Source organism: Muscardinus avellanarius, assembly GCF_963383645.1.
Source record: "Muscardinus avellanarius genome assembly, chromosome: 10".
Lineage (NCBI taxonomy): Eukaryota > Metazoa > Chordata > Mammalia > Rodentia > Gliridae > Muscardinus > Muscardinus avellanarius.
Genome location: NC_137796.1, coordinates 60,333,153 through 60,347,753, shown reverse-complemented (window position 1 = coordinate 60,347,753; position 14,601 = coordinate 60,333,153). Strand labels below are relative to the sequence as shown.

At 55.3% G+C, this 14,601-nt stretch overlaps 1 protein-coding gene across 2 annotated transcripts; it reads right to left on the bottom strand.

The window, feature by feature from the left end:
* Positions 1-3,592: 3,592 nt before the first annotated feature.
* On the bottom strand, positions 3,593-14,097 carry CYTH2 (cytohesin 2; the record flags this gene model as incomplete). 2 transcript variants are annotated; one of them, XM_080702224.1, is made up of 12 exons in its annotated part: positions 3,593-3,680; positions 3,819-3,973; positions 4,062-4,133; positions 4,224-4,300; positions 7,890-8,001; positions 8,404-8,552; positions 9,089-9,201; positions 9,931-10,011; positions 10,732-10,850; positions 12,975-13,041; positions 13,142-13,289; positions 14,067-14,097. In XM_080702224.1, the coding sequence occupies 12 exons, from the start codon at positions 14,083-14,085 to the stop codon at positions 3,593-3,595; spliced, it is 1,200 nt and encodes a 399-aa protein (XP_080558350.1). The 2 variants fall into 2 exon arrangements, with proteins under 2 accessions (XP_080558350.1, XP_080558349.1); XM_080702223.1 differs by lacking the exon at positions 14,067-14,097 and adding an exon at positions 13,557-13,593.
* Between the last annotated feature and the right edge of the window lie 504 nt (positions 14,098-14,601).

Genomic DNA, 14,601 nt, shown 5'->3' with positions numbered 1-14,601 from the left:
GAGGGCTGGAGTCTAGACCCCTGGGTCTGAGGGAGGAGGGCTGGGCCTGGACCCCTGGGTCTGAGGGAGGAGGGCTGGAGTCTAGACCCCTGGGTCTGAGGGAGGAGGGCTGGGCCTGGACCCCTGGGTCTGAGGGAGGAGGGCTGGAGTCTAGACCCCTGGGTCTGAGGGAGGAGGGCTGGGCCTGGACCCCTGGGTCTGAGGGAGGAAGTGCATATTAGTTTACTAGTGCCAACGAGATAAAGTACCTTGTTTGGTGACCTAAGCCACAGAAACGTGCTTTGCAGTTTTGGGCTGCTAGATGTCCCTGGTCAGTGGCCACAGGCTGCTCCCTTCTAAGACCATGAAGGAGAGTCTGTTCCTCCTCTTTCCACACCTGGCTCTGGTGGCTGCTGTGGGTTCTTGGGCACAGAGATGCCTCAGGCCATGCCTTCCTCTCCATAGGGCCTTCATCCCAGTCTTTTTGTCTTAGTTTGCCCCTTGTTTCAGTAATGGGGGTTGAACTCAGGGGCATTTTACCTCTGAGCTACGCACCCAGCCCTAATTTTTTTTTTTTTTTTATTATCTTGAAACAGGGTTTCACTAAGTTGTGCAGGGCCTAAGTAGCTGAGGCTGGCCACAGAGCTGCAATCCTTCGGTTTCAGCCTCCCAAGTGCTGGGATTATAAACTCGGCACCACACCTGGCTATCCGTTTCCCCTTTCTGTAAGGGCACTGTCACTGGCTTAGGGCCACACTAATGACCTCATCTTAACTAATATCTGCAATAAACCTATTTCCAAAGAAGATGACATTTCAAGAGGAGGGTCAGAATTGTTGAGGGACACAAAAACCTGTGAGAGGGGGATTGAGAATGTGAGAGCTGGATGGGGGGGATGTGACTTCATCCCCCTTGGTGCATACCTGTTATCCCAGTACTTAAAATTCCAAATAAAACCTAAGGGGCCAGGATGAAGCTCAGTGGCAAAGCGCCTGCTTTGCAGGTGTGGCGCTCTGGGTTCGATCCCTGGTTAAAAAAAAAAAAAAAAGCCGGGCGTGGTGGCGCACGCTTGTAATCCCCACGCTTGGGAGGCAGAGACAGGAGGATCACGCAGGTTCGAAGCCAGCCGCGCGCGCTGGCTTAGGAGACCCTGTTTCCAAATAAAAATGTAAAAAAATAGGTCTGGGAGTGTAGCCCGGAGGTAGAAGGGCTTCCAGGAACCCCAGTACCACAAAAAAAAAAAAAAAAAAAAAAAAAAGACACACACACAAAAAAAACCTTTAAAAAAAATAAGCTAAGACCAAATAAAATATAAAATAGGTCTGGGAGTATAGCCCAGAGGTAGAAAGCCCTGGGTTCTATCCTCAGTGCCACAAAAACAAAAACTCCTTTTGAACCATTGCAGTCAATGTCACTGCCCAAGGGAGCCACTCTGCGGCACCTGGGAAGCCATATCCTCTGGCACCCAAAGGCCACCGCTCCCGTTTTCCCAGCCACCCCTCAACCCTAGATTGTTCTTCCAAGTCTCGCCAAAGGTGGCTCCCATCTTGCCACGAGCACATCCAAATGCCCCACCAGGACTGACCCCATTCTGCCCGCCCTCCACCACACCGAGTGGCAGTCACCTTCTGGACACACCTCTCAATTCACAGCCCCTCCAGCTTGCTGGGCTCCTGTGCTGTCTGCCTCCCACCGCCAGAGCCACCACTTCTGCAGGTACAAGGCCCATGGGTTCATACCACGAGGCAGGCACCACGTCAAGAACTCCTATTTACTCAAGGACTCCCTTCCCAGGACCTGCTCCAGCTGATGACCATTTCCCCGGGACCCTTACTTAGGTGATGTTGGTAACTTCAAACCAGCTCCCAGGTAGGGGTAGAAAGCAGGGCTCTTCCCCACTTTCACAAAGGGTAGAGGACCAGAAAGGTGAACATCACAGTAGTTGGCAGTCTAGGGAGCCAGGCACCAGCTCTGCTGGGGTGACACCACCACCTCACAACTCTCTGAGAACCAGTGTCTGGTAGCTCCTGGTGGCCCAGGGTGGGGCCAGGATGGAGGTCTAGACTCAGGGTGACCAGACTCAGGTCTGGAGTCAGGGGACTGACTATACACAATCAGGGATTCCTATATGGCACATAGGTGGAACTACAGTTCCCAGCAAACCCTGGGGGATGGACTTCACCCAGCCACACAGGGCCAAGAGTTGTAGTTCCCTCTGTGCTCCACAGCTCCAAAGTTGGTCCTGGGAGTGACAGGGGTCTCCCCACTACCCCTGGGATCCATAAGCCCCTGTTCTTTGGGGACACCATCCACTCAGATCCTAACTAAAAGGTAAAAAGGGAGTCGGGCATGGTGGTGCAGGCTTGTAATCCCAGCATCTGTGAGGCTGGGACAGGAGGTTCACAATTTGCAGACAACCTCAGCTACTTAGTAAAACCCTTTGCAACTCAGTGAGACTGTTTCGAAAAATAAAAAGACTAAAGCCGGGCATGGTGGCACATGCTTGTAATCCCGGTGTTTGGGAGGCTGAGAAGGGAGGATTGCACAGGTTCAAAGCCAGCCTCAGCTACAGACTCTCAGCAACTTAGTGAGACCCTGTTTCTAAATAAAGTATAAAATAGGTCTGGGAGTATAGCGCAGAGGTAGAAAAAGCCCCTGGGTTCCATCTCCAGTATCGAAAAATAAATAAATAAATAAATAAATAAATAAATGGTAAACAGAGCCAGGCGTGGTGGTGCATGCTTATAATCCCCACGCTTGGGAGGCGGAGACAGGAGGATCGCGCAGGTCCGAAGCCCACCACACTGGCTTGGGAGACCCTGTTTCCAAATAAAAAGTATAAAATAGGTCTGGGAGTGTAGCCCAGAGGTAGAAGGGTTTCCAGGAACCCCAGTACCACCAAAAAAAAAAAAAAAGAGATTAGTCCCAAACCTCCTGTGTGCCAAGATTTCAATTTCCTAGGCAAAATGCTGGAAACACAGGTCCCAGCCTTGGACACGATGCTCTCCAAAGGAGGCCGAATGGTGGTGAGGCCCAGCTGTCCCCTCCAGGGTGCACCCTACCCCATGGCCCTCGGGGCCTGCTCTGCCCCCTGCAGGGCCACAGTCTCTTTGCTGGCCCACTCTCGGCCTTCCCGGCAAGCACCCTATTTTTATTCTTTAGCTGAGGCTGTCCACGAACCACGATCCTCTGGTCTCAGCCTCCCGAATGCTGGATTACAAGCGTGCGCCACCATGCCCGGCTCTAAACTTTTCTCTTTACTCCACAATACCCTGAGGGCTTCGGGTGAAAGCAGAAGTGACCCATCCGGGATGGCACCTCCTTCCTGCCAGGAGCCACCTAGCATCTGCACTGGCCAGCCTCTCGGACCTAGTCAAGTGGACAGGGCAAGGCATCTCAGCTCTGCCAACACCAAGAAATGAGGGAGTCGGCAGGCAGGAGTGGTTAAATAATTAATAAGATTACCAACAGCATGTGAATTACAAATAACGAGGGAGGAGCTAGAGGTGGTGAATTTTCCAAACGGGAAACCAGAATCCACAGCCCCAGGGCCCAGGGGTCCGGCCACCCAGGCGGGGCAGCTCCAAAATAAATAATGGAGTTGGGACGGGGGTCAGGGCTGCTCCTGCTTCTTCTTGACGGAAATCCGTTTCTTCCTCGCTGCCAGCATCTCATAGAAGGGGTCAACACTCACTGCCGCCCTGCAGAGGGGAAGGTCGCAGGTGAGGGAGGACCCAGGCCCCAGCCCTCTTCCCTCAGATCCAGGGTCCAGGCCCAGCCCTCCTCTCTTAAACCCAGGGTCCAGGCGCCGCCCTCCGCCTGCAGACTGGGCTCCTCACTGGATGGACTTGATCCACTCGTCCTTCTCCTCCTGCGTGGGGGCCGAGATCCGGTACACCATGTGGTTCCCCTCCACCACGCGGCCGTCTGCCTCTGTCTTGCAGGCTTTGATGAGCTGCCCCTTGTTGTTGGGGATGTAAAGCTCGAAGCAGTTCTGGGGAGAGGAGAGCCAGGGACGCATCAGCCCAGCCCAGCCCGGGGCCAGACATGCATGGGGGGCAGGACAGGGCAGCGCCTCCTACCGGCTTGCGGGGGTCGTCCACCTCCCGGATGCTCAGGTTCTCCAGCGGGATGATTCCTCGAGGCTCCTTGTCCTGGAGGAGCAGATTGCTCAGGTGTGAGACCTGGGAACCTTGGCCACAGCCCTCCTCCCACACTCCCGGCCCTGGCCCGCCAGCCCTCACCGTGGTGTACTCAAAGTAATAGAGGCAGTTGTCTGTGAGGATGAACCAGCGCCGCTTCCACGTCTTCACCCGGCCCCCTGTAAGGGAAGGGCGGGAGGGGGCCTGGGCTCAACGGGGGCGGGGCGTCTGGGAGGGGAGAGGGAGGCAGAGCAGAGCGGAAAGGCAGGCTCTGGGCTTGGGACAAAGCAGCGCGTGCCAGCACAGGCCATCAGGGCAGGGTCGCTGGGGCCCCAGGGATCAGTCCACCCAGCCGGGGCTCAGGACTTCTAGGCCTGCAGCTCAGGCGCAGGAGTCCCAGTCCCCTCCCCATGGGTGGGGGCTCGCCTAGTGAGGCTGTGAGGACAGGCATGTACCTACCTCCTGGGGCAGACAGCAAGAAAGCAGGCAGGACCAGGTGCAGGAGGAAGGAAGGCGGAGGGATGGGGTACCCCCAAGAGCCGCGACAGAAACGGGGGGCAGGGGAGGAATGCATGGGGGGTAGGGCAGAGACAGACACAGGCAGAGCGGGTCAGGGAGGGAGGGAGAGAGAGGAAGAAAACTAGTTACATCCACATGGGGGGGTGGCCAGAACCTCTCCCTCCCTCACCCAGCTCCAGGCCTCGCCTCGGGCTGCCCATCCCTGGCCTGCGGGCTCCTTGCCGCTGTATGACCCCGAGACACTCTAGCCTTCTCTGACTCTGGCCTGCAGACCCACTTGAGCTCACACTGACCTACAGCGAGATGACCTGCTTCTGCTTCCTGTGGACCCAGAAGGCCGAACAGTGACACCAATACCATGCTAATGGGTTTCAGCACATTAAGGATGGTAGTTTTCTTTTTCTTTTTTTGCTGTACTGGAGATTCAACCCAGGGACAGTCTACCTCTGAGCAACAATTCCAGTTCCTTTTATTTTTTATTTCTGGAAGAGGGTGTCCCTAAGTTATTGCTACTAGCCTCAAACCTGAGATCCTCCTGTCTCAGTCTCCCATGCACTGGGATTCCAGCACATGCTGCCATGTCTGGCAAGGCATATCTTTTCTTTTTTTTGCATAATTGGAGATGGAACCCAGGGACATTCTACCTACCAGCTACACCCCCAGCCTTATTTTTTATTCTTTGAAACCGGGTCTCACTGAGTTGCAAAGGCCCTCACTAAGTAGCAGCTGAGGCTATCCTCAAACCACACTCTTCCTGTATCAGCTTCCCAAATGCTGGAATTACAAGCATGTGCCACCACGCCCGGCAAGGGGCACCTTTTCTAACTGCCACAAAGGGACCGGATACTCTGTGGCCAGAGGCCTGTTCTGTGGCTATGGGGTGGTGGCCAAGCATCAGTATCCCTGGCTGGGAAATGGGGCCACCACTAGCTCTCAGGAACCTGAACTCTCCCAGCCCCTCCTGCCTCCCCTGGACCCAGTACTGGGACTCAGACCAGGGTGCTGGCTGCAAAGTGTCATTATGTCTGTATTGGCCAGGGAGCTGCTGCCCCTGCTAAGGTGATGCCCTGGCTAAGAACACGACTCTACATGGGGGGCCTAGAGGGAAGCCCACACCTCCCCACCCTCCCTGGCTGTGATTCCTCGGCACACCTTTCTCCCTGGAGCAACCAACTGTTCACAGCTTCTCCACTAAAGCCCACATCTGGCGCACACATGCCAACTACTGACACCAGGCACAGCTCCAGCTGCGGCTCCCAACCTCATTTTGCTCCACAGGCACCGAGGGAGCTTTGAAGAAGACTGATGGCTCCCTGCTATGCTGGGTTTTCAAAGTACCCAGAGAATCTCACAGCAGCCAGGAGTCAGCTGACTCCCACCTGCACTGTGACCCAACTCTGACTCTGCCCCTGAATCTGCTTGTGTTCAGCACCAGAGGCCCTGCCCCCCAGGTGCCTTTCTGGCCAGGGTCAAGGCCACCAGGTGAGAAATTCTGTGTGTGTGTGTGTGTGTGTGTGTGTGTGTGGCTGGGAATTGAACCCAGGAGCATTTTACCTCTAAGTTACCTCCTCCACCACCCCTAATTTTAATTTTTTTTTTTTCAGAACTGGGGTTGAACCCAGGGGAATTCTATCTCCAAGGTATATCCCCAGTCCTATATATATATATATATATATATATTTTTTTTTTTTTTTACTGAACCAGAGTCTAAGTTGCGGCCGCAATCCTCCCATCTCAGCCTCCCACGTACTGGGATTACAAGCCTACACCACAACGCTCGGCATCAGACGCCCTCCCTTGTGTAGGCTCTTCGGTCTGAGGGATGTTTGGGGACAGTGGGACACCAGGCACAGCCAGTGCACTGCTAATCACGAGGCCATCAGCCTTTGGGGGCAAACAGAACCCCAAAGACTGGTCTATCCTGCTCTGGGCCCTGGGGGTTGAGAGAGAGTTAATGGTCTCTCAGGGGAGGTTCTAACCCCTTGGACAGGGTTTTGTGCTAACAGCAGCAACAGAAAGCATCCAGAGAGAATGCTTTCTCAGACACAGGCCAAGCTATATAGTTTTGGTTTTTTTCTTTTTGGTGGTACTGGGGATGGAACCAAGGGGCATTCTACCTCTGAGCTATATTCCCAGCCCTATGTTTTATTCTTTGTTTGGAAACAGGGTCTCACTGAGTGGCTGAGAGTAGCCAAGGCTGGCTTCGAATCATGCGATCCTCCTGTCTCAGTCTCCCAAGTACTGGGATTACAAGCACCACCATGCCCGGCTATAGTTTTTTTTTGTACGTGAGTATGATACCGGGAATTGAACCAGGGGCATTCTACTGCAGAGTGACACCCCAGCCTTTTTTGTTTTTAATTTTTATTTATTTTTTATTTTTTGGTGGTACTGAGGGTAGAACCTAGGGGCTTTTCTACCTCCGGGCTATAGTCCCAGACCTATTTTATACTTTATTTGGAAACAGGGTCTCACTAAGTTGCTGAGAGCCTCACTCAGTATCTGAGGCTGGCTTCGAACCCATACAATCCTCCTGTCTCAGCCTCCCAAGCACTAGGATTACAAGCGTGTGCCACCACGCCCAGCTCCCAGCTCTTTTTATTTTGGAACAGTCTTGCTAAGTTGCTGAGGCTGGCTTCAAACCTGCAATCTTCCTCCTGTCTCGCCTCCCAAGTACTGGGATTGTAGGCATGTGTCATCACACCTGACTAAGAACTATCTAGTTCTAGCTAGGCATGGTGGCGCATGCTTGTAATCCCAGCATTTGGGAGTCTGAGATAAGAGGACTGCGGTTCACAGACAGCCTCAGCTACTTCGTAAGGTCCTCTGCAGCTCAGTGAGACCCTGTTTCAAAATAAAGAGTTAAAAATAGGGCTGGGGATGTAGCTCGGAGGTAGAATCTCTATAGGTTCAATACCCAGTACCACACATACACACACAAGAAAAAACCTGTCTAGTTGTCATGGCCTCCTTAGTGTTGAGGACTAGGTCCGGGCTCAGACAGGGGCTACCAGACACTTGTGGGGGAAGAAAAAGTTGGAGGAGCACTTTCTGCAGACTAGGACCTCAAACTGGGCCTAGCACACAAGCCTGCTCTGTTTTCAACGCCCTCTTGTAGATGTGGAAACTGAAGTTGAGAGGGGCAAATCACCTGCCTCAGGTCACACAGCAGGTATTTGGGGAAGCAGATCCTGAGCCTAGGCCCACTAACTCCCTGGCAGTGACAGGCAGCAGTCAGGAGGGACGTACCCAGCTTAAGGAGCCAGCCTTCCCGGTCCGGGTTGAAGAAGGTGTGAGTCAGGTCATTCCCGTCATCCTCAGGAATCTTGAAGGGCTCATTTCGGATGCTGTCGTAGAGGTTCTGAGGGGCAGAGGTCAGTTCAGCAATTCTAGGCCTCTGAGACTGTCCTGGGGCTTCTCGAGGTGGGGGAGACCATGGGTAGGGGACCCGCCGTGGGAAGAAGAGGAGCAGGCTGGGGAAGGAGGGAGGACAGAGGGCAGAGAAGTGCAGGAGCCCAGGGAGAAGGGAGGGCAGCCTACTAGGTTCTCAGACAGACGGACAAAGGCAGATGAGACCCAGCGGGGCCAGGGAAAGCGAACAGGCCCACAGCTGAGGACCAGACAGGAAGGGAGAGCACAGAAGCATGCCAGGCACGATCGTGCCACCAGCACAAGGGGCATCTCAGCAGCAGGAGGCCCACCGGGGCAGAGGTGTGGGCGGCAGGAAGGGGCAGGCGGAAGGGCAGGGAATAGCTGGCCTCACCCTGAGCAGCTCCTCAGGAAGATCCCCACCCTCGTTGATGCCCCGGTTCATGGCCACAAAACGCTCCAGGCCGGGCTTGTCCCTGACATTGGGATTGTGAAGGCTAGTGTTCAGCATGATCACGGCGAAGGACAGCACGTAGCACGTGTCTGCACCAGACAGGCAGGTGGTGACCACCAGGTGTGTGGACCGCAGCCCTTCTCCCTCAGGTCTGGGACTCTAGGCCCAGCCCTCCTCCCTCAGACCCAGGGTCCAGGCCCAGCCCTCCTCCCTCAGACCCAGCCCTTCTCCCTCACACCCAGGGGTCCAGGCCCAGCCCGCCTCCCTCAGACCCAGGGTCCAGGCCCGCCCTCTTCCCTCACACCCAGGAGTCCAGGCCCAGCCCTCCTCCCTCAGACCCAGGGTCCAGGCCCAGCCCTCCTCCCTCAGACCCAGGGGTCCAGGCCCAGCCTTCCTCCCTCAGACCCAGGGTCCAGGCCCGCCCTCCTCCCTCACACCCAGGAGTCCAGGCCCAGCCCGCCTCCCTCAGACCCAGGGTCCAGGCCCAGCCCTCCTCCCTCAGACCCAGGGTGCAGGTCCAGCCCTCCTCCCTCAGACCCAGGGGTCCAGGCCCAGCCCTCCTCCCTCAGACCCAGGGGTCCAGCCCCAGCCCTCCTCCCTCAGACTCAGTACCCTGGGACCTCACCTGTGGACTGGAACACCCCGGGGTTGCACAGGCAGTATCGCTGGGCAAAGGCCTCCATCATCCGGTCAATTTTCTGGGCCTCTCCAGGGAGGCGAAAGCTCCATAGAAACTGCCTGGTTTGGGAAGGGAGAGAATGCAGATGAAAAACTGGGCTGAGAGAACCCCTCCTCACTCTTCAGTTTGTGTTAGAAACTGGGAGTAAGAAATCCATACTCTCTGGTCTCACTAGTTGTTTCAGGTGTGGGCACATAACCTCATTTAACAAATGAGCAATGAGAATGTGACTTTTGGTGAATTTATATAGAATCAGCCATTTTTTTAAAATACTGGGACTGGAACCCAGGGGCATTCTACCTTCGAGCTACACCCCCAGCCCTGTTTTATATTCTTTATTTTAAAACAGGGTCTCACTAAGTTGCAGAGGGCCTCACTAAGTAGCTGAGGCTGTCCAAGAACCACAATCCTCCGGTCTCGGCCTCCTGAATGCTGGGATTACAAGCGTGCGCCACCACGCCTGGCTAGAATCAGCCCCATTTTATGTGCTAAGGTTGCTAAATGGGGCTGGTGGTTGCCAGGGGCCTCCCTTGCCATGCAGGACAGTCTAGAGAGAGCAATGCCAGCAAAATGGCAACGACGACCAAGAGAGAAAGAATACTGATTTTCTGACTCCGTTTGGGCACCTGGACCTAGCTTTGCCTGAAGGAGGCCCTACCCGTGGATTTCTGTGTGACACAAGGCAACCAACTTCTTAGTTGCCTGTTTGTTTTGAGTAGGGCTTATCACTGGCACCTAAGAAAGCCCCGATGGACATGTTCCTGCCCTTCTGACCCTCCCCTCCTCACCTGAGGGCCTGCACCAGATTGAGGTCAGTAAACTCATGCAGATCCACGAAAGCATGGAGCACTGCCAAGTTCAGCTCTTCCCTGGAGCGGAGAGACAAAGTCACACACAGAAAGGAGTCTGGGGGAGCTCAGCGGGTGGACCTTCCTTCCTGCAGGTCGCCACTAACCCCGTCCAGGGTGGAGGGCTCAGAACACACGCTGGGAGGAAGGCGAACAAGTGGGAGAGGTGTAGCAAAGGCACAAGTCACCTACCGTCACCTCAAACAGTCTCCACACTCCCCGGATGTCAGGACACAGTTCCCACATTCTCCAGGCATCCACAGGTGATTCCCATGCACCCAAACTCTCACGCACAAAACCCTAGGATCCCGGGTGTCTACAGAGGGTCCTCTAACACTGGACATCCAGACCCATGGCCCCTAGACTTCCAGAGTCCTTATGACTCCTAGACATCCACAGGGGCCCAGACTCCCTAGATAGCTACCAGGAGTCCTCACACACCACCGCCCACACACGGTCCGCGAGCTGCCATGACAGCTTGAGGTGTTCACCGCTGCCCCGAACATTAACCCATGCTCCTCCTCCTCCTCCCAGATATTCAGAGAAAGCCCCTCAGTACCGCAAAAAAAAAAAAAAAAAAAAAAAAAAAAAGGTAAAAAGAAAGCCTCTACAAGGTGTCCTCAGACGCCCCAGACCCAAGTCAATTCCTTCTTTCACAGTCCAGTTGGAAGGAGACGGCAGGGCTGCTCCCTGAGTGAGCTGCCGGCGTGAGGGCAGAGCTGGGCCAAGCGGCCGTCTCACCTCTCCCCCAGGTAGTCTCCGATGGCGGTCTTGTTCAGCCCTTCGCCCTTGTAGAGGAAGCGGGCAATTTCCTCCGGCGTGTTCTGTAAAAGTTCATTCTCCACCAAGAACTGGATCCCCTGGTGGGTGGGAGGCAGGCCTTAGGGAGGAGGGGCAGAAAGGCCCTGCTCCCTGCCTCCCCACAAGCAGCAGTATGGAAACCCTTCTGCCCTCAACTGCGTGCCCAGGTTCCCCGTCAGCCTTTACAGCTCCTTCTGTACCACCGGCTCCCACTTCACCAAGCCTTCGCGCCTCCGGACCTCTTCCCTCTAACCCTGCCTAGTTCCCTCAGGCACCAGGAACAGGCTCCAGCAAGAAATGGGTGCTCGATAAATTCCTGAATGACTAAATAAACTCCAATTGCCTTAGGCAAGAAAAATAAAGTGAGAAACTCTTGTCAGATGGTAGTCTGCTGATGGCAGTGAACAGGAAGCCCCAAGTTGGAGTTTTCCTGACTCTCCTTCTGCCATAAAGGCCTCTCCGTTAATAACCATATCTCACACTGGATTGCCGTACCTACGTCTAGGGACTTCCTGAGGGTCATGTAGGAACCAACTTTTTTTGGGGGGGGATGTACTAGAGATTGAACCCAAGGAATTCTACCTCTGGACTACATCTCCAGCCCAATTTTGTGTGTGTGTGTGTGATACTGGGGATTGAACCCAGGGGCAGGCTATCTCTGAGATGCACCCCCCAGTCCTGTATTTTATTCTTTTATTGAAACAGGGTCTAAGTTACGGAGGGCCTCACCAAGTAGCTGAGGCTGGCCTCGAACCTGTGATCCTCCCATCTCAGTCACTCTAGTACTGGGATTATAAATGTGCGCCACCACACCCAGCTCCTATTTCATTTTTTTAATTTTTCATTTTGTAGAGGCTGATCTTTTTTTTTTTTTCTTTCCAGTACTAGGAATTGAACCCAGACACATTCTATCTCCAAGGTAGACTCCTGGTCCTATTTTGTTTTTGAAACATGGCCTTGCTAAGTAGCAGAGGCATCCTTGAAACTATAATCCTCCCGTCTCAGCCTCCCAGGCACTGGGATTACAGGTATGTGCCACCACACCTGGCTCAGGGCCCCACTTTTACGTGGGTCCCAGCTTTGCCTAGCACAGGGTCAGGTCCTAGAGGCCTCAGCAAATGGTGTTTACTTTTTTTTCCCTGGTATTGAACTGAGGGACAATCAACCTCTAAGCTATACTCCTAGCCTTATTTTATGTTTCTTTTTGTTGTTGTTTTTTATGGTTCTGGGGATGGAACCCAGGGGCCTTCTACCTCTGGGCTAATTCCCAGACCTATTTTATATTTTATTTTATTTATTTTTTTGGTGGTACTGGGGATGGAACCCAGGGGCCCTCTACCTCCGGGCTACACTCCCAGACCTATTTTTATATTTTATTTGGAAACAGGGTCTCTTAAGCCAGCTGAGGCTGGCTTCGAACCTGCACGATCCTCCGTCTCAGCCTCCCAAGCATGGGGATTACAAGCGTGTGCCACCACACCCGGCTTATTTTATATTTTAATTTAGAAACAGGGTCTCACTAAGGTGCTGAGAGCCTCACTAAACAGTTAAGGCTGGCTTCGAACCCACGAGATCCTCCTGTCTCAGCCTCTCAAGTACTGGGATTACAAGTGTGTGCCACCACACCCAGTCTTATGTTTCTTTTGAAACAGGGTCTTGCTAAGTTTCTAAGGCCAGCTTTGAACCTTCAGTCCTCCTGTCTCAGTTTCCTAAGTAATGGGATGGGTTAGTAAATGGGCATTAAATGAGTAAGTGAACAAATGTCTTTCTTCCATAGGAGTCAACACCTATTCATCCTTCTGGCCTCAGTGGACATCTCTTCTGGGAAGCACTCAAGACTCTGCCAGCCTCCCTCCACTGGTATCCACAGCTTAGTACCTCCCTTGGCTTGACACTGGTCAACCTGTCCTTTTTTCCTAACTCCTACGGCGCTCAAGTGGGGATCACAGATGCTTCCAGAATTACAAGTAGGAAGGGAAAGAGGACCTTTCAGTCAGGAGGCTGGAAGCCCTGGTGAGTGTTCTCACAACAAACGGGCAGTCTGTATCTGAATCCAGGGATTGGGACCCAGGCTCTCTGCCTGGAGGAAACCTGTAGCCTGCACACTTCTGGAACTTGGAGGTGCCAGAACCCCGGGCCTGGATGTCTGCCCATCTGCTCCCAGACCCTGTGGCCCCAAGCACCTTCTTGGGGTCCATGTTGAATTTCTTTCTGCCCATGGCCATCTTCCTGTTCCGCTGTAAGGTCTTACTGCAGGGGCAGAGAGCAGGGTGGGGAACAGAGGGTCAATGCCTCAGCATGGTGGCGCGGCCAAGCGCCACACCCCCCCATTCCCCTCCTCAGCCCTCACCTGCCCTCATTGGCCTCCAGACCCTCCACCTCGCTCATGGCTTCACTGAGCTCTTCCCGCAGGCGCTGGATCTCCACCAGCAACTCCTGCTTCCGCCGCCGGATGTTCTCCAGCTCCATCCGCTCCTCCGGAGTCAGGTCCGGGGGCTCTGGAAACCGGGATCAGGATTTGAAAATCAGTTCTGCGGCTAAAAGCCTGGATCCCTGCAGTCCCGGGGAAGGCAGCACTGGGGGAAGATGGGAATGGGGCTTCCCTGTCCGACGGAAGAAGAGTGAAGGAAGGGCTGGGGCCAGGAGTTCTGGTAGAGGAGGGGGCTTGAGGCCCAGACTTCCGAGCTTGCGAGAGAAGAGGGACCCTGAGTTCTTAGGTCTGGGAGATGAAAAGGGCCGCAAGTCTGAACTTCTGTGTCCATTACTTGGGAAGAGGTTGAAGCCTTGGTTTTCTGACTCCATTACTGGTGAGGTAGCTGGGGGCCTAGGCTCTTGGGTGCTGTGTAAGGGCAGCCCCGGACGTCGGGACTCCTGGGTCCACGAAAAGTAACTCCAGCAGGAGAGGCTGATGTCAGCTTAGAGGAGTTGGGAAAGGTGGACGGGGCATCCAAGGGCCGCCTCGGCGGGCTCGCCGTGGCCCCCAGACCCCCGCCCCGCCCCGCTCGGCCGGCCCTGGGCGCCCCGCCGCTGCAGCGGGGAGGGTTCCGCCCCGCCTCGCCCCGCCGCTCCATCGCCCCTCCCGCCGCCACCGGAAGCAGGCTCGGCCCAAACAATGGCCTGGAACGCCCCGCTCGCGGCCCCGCCGGAAGCCCGTCCCGCGCCGCACGAGAGCGCAGCGGCCCAGCCGAGGGGCCGCGCCGGGGAGGGGCGTCCGCGGCGGAACGTTCGCAGGGGCCGCTCCATCCGCCGCCGCCGGCCGCCCCTCCCCGACCTACCATAGACACCGTCCTCCATGACGGCTAGGAAGGCCCGCGGGGAGTCCGGGGCAGTCCCGCCGGCTGGGCCTGGATCCGCGTTGGCCCGCGGGCTCGGGTGAGCCCGCTCAAACGCCCCGGGAGCCACCGCCGCCTCCTCAGCGCCAGTCCTCAGCGCTGAAAAGACTCTCCCTTCACTACCCAACCGCCCGGCCAGTAGGGACCGCCCCTCGTCCTGACACCGTCCAATCCACGGCGGGTCCCCTCGTCTGCTCCGCCCCTGACGCAAAAGGATCGTTCTCCAGGACCAATAGGCGCACGAGGAGCGCGTGTAGCAATGTCCGGCTGGAGGTAGACGGCCCGTGAGGCCAATCGGAGTGCAGGAAGGGCGCCAAGTCCCGCCTCCGAAACAAAAGAATGCCTTTAGGAGGTCTACCCTCCAATGAGAAGCCTCCTGCAGGAGTAGAAGGAGGTGGGGCTATGCAGTGCGCTGAGAACTGCGTCTGCGCAAGATCCCTGGGCAGCAGGAGATTGGATCAGCTGGGTCCCGCCTCTA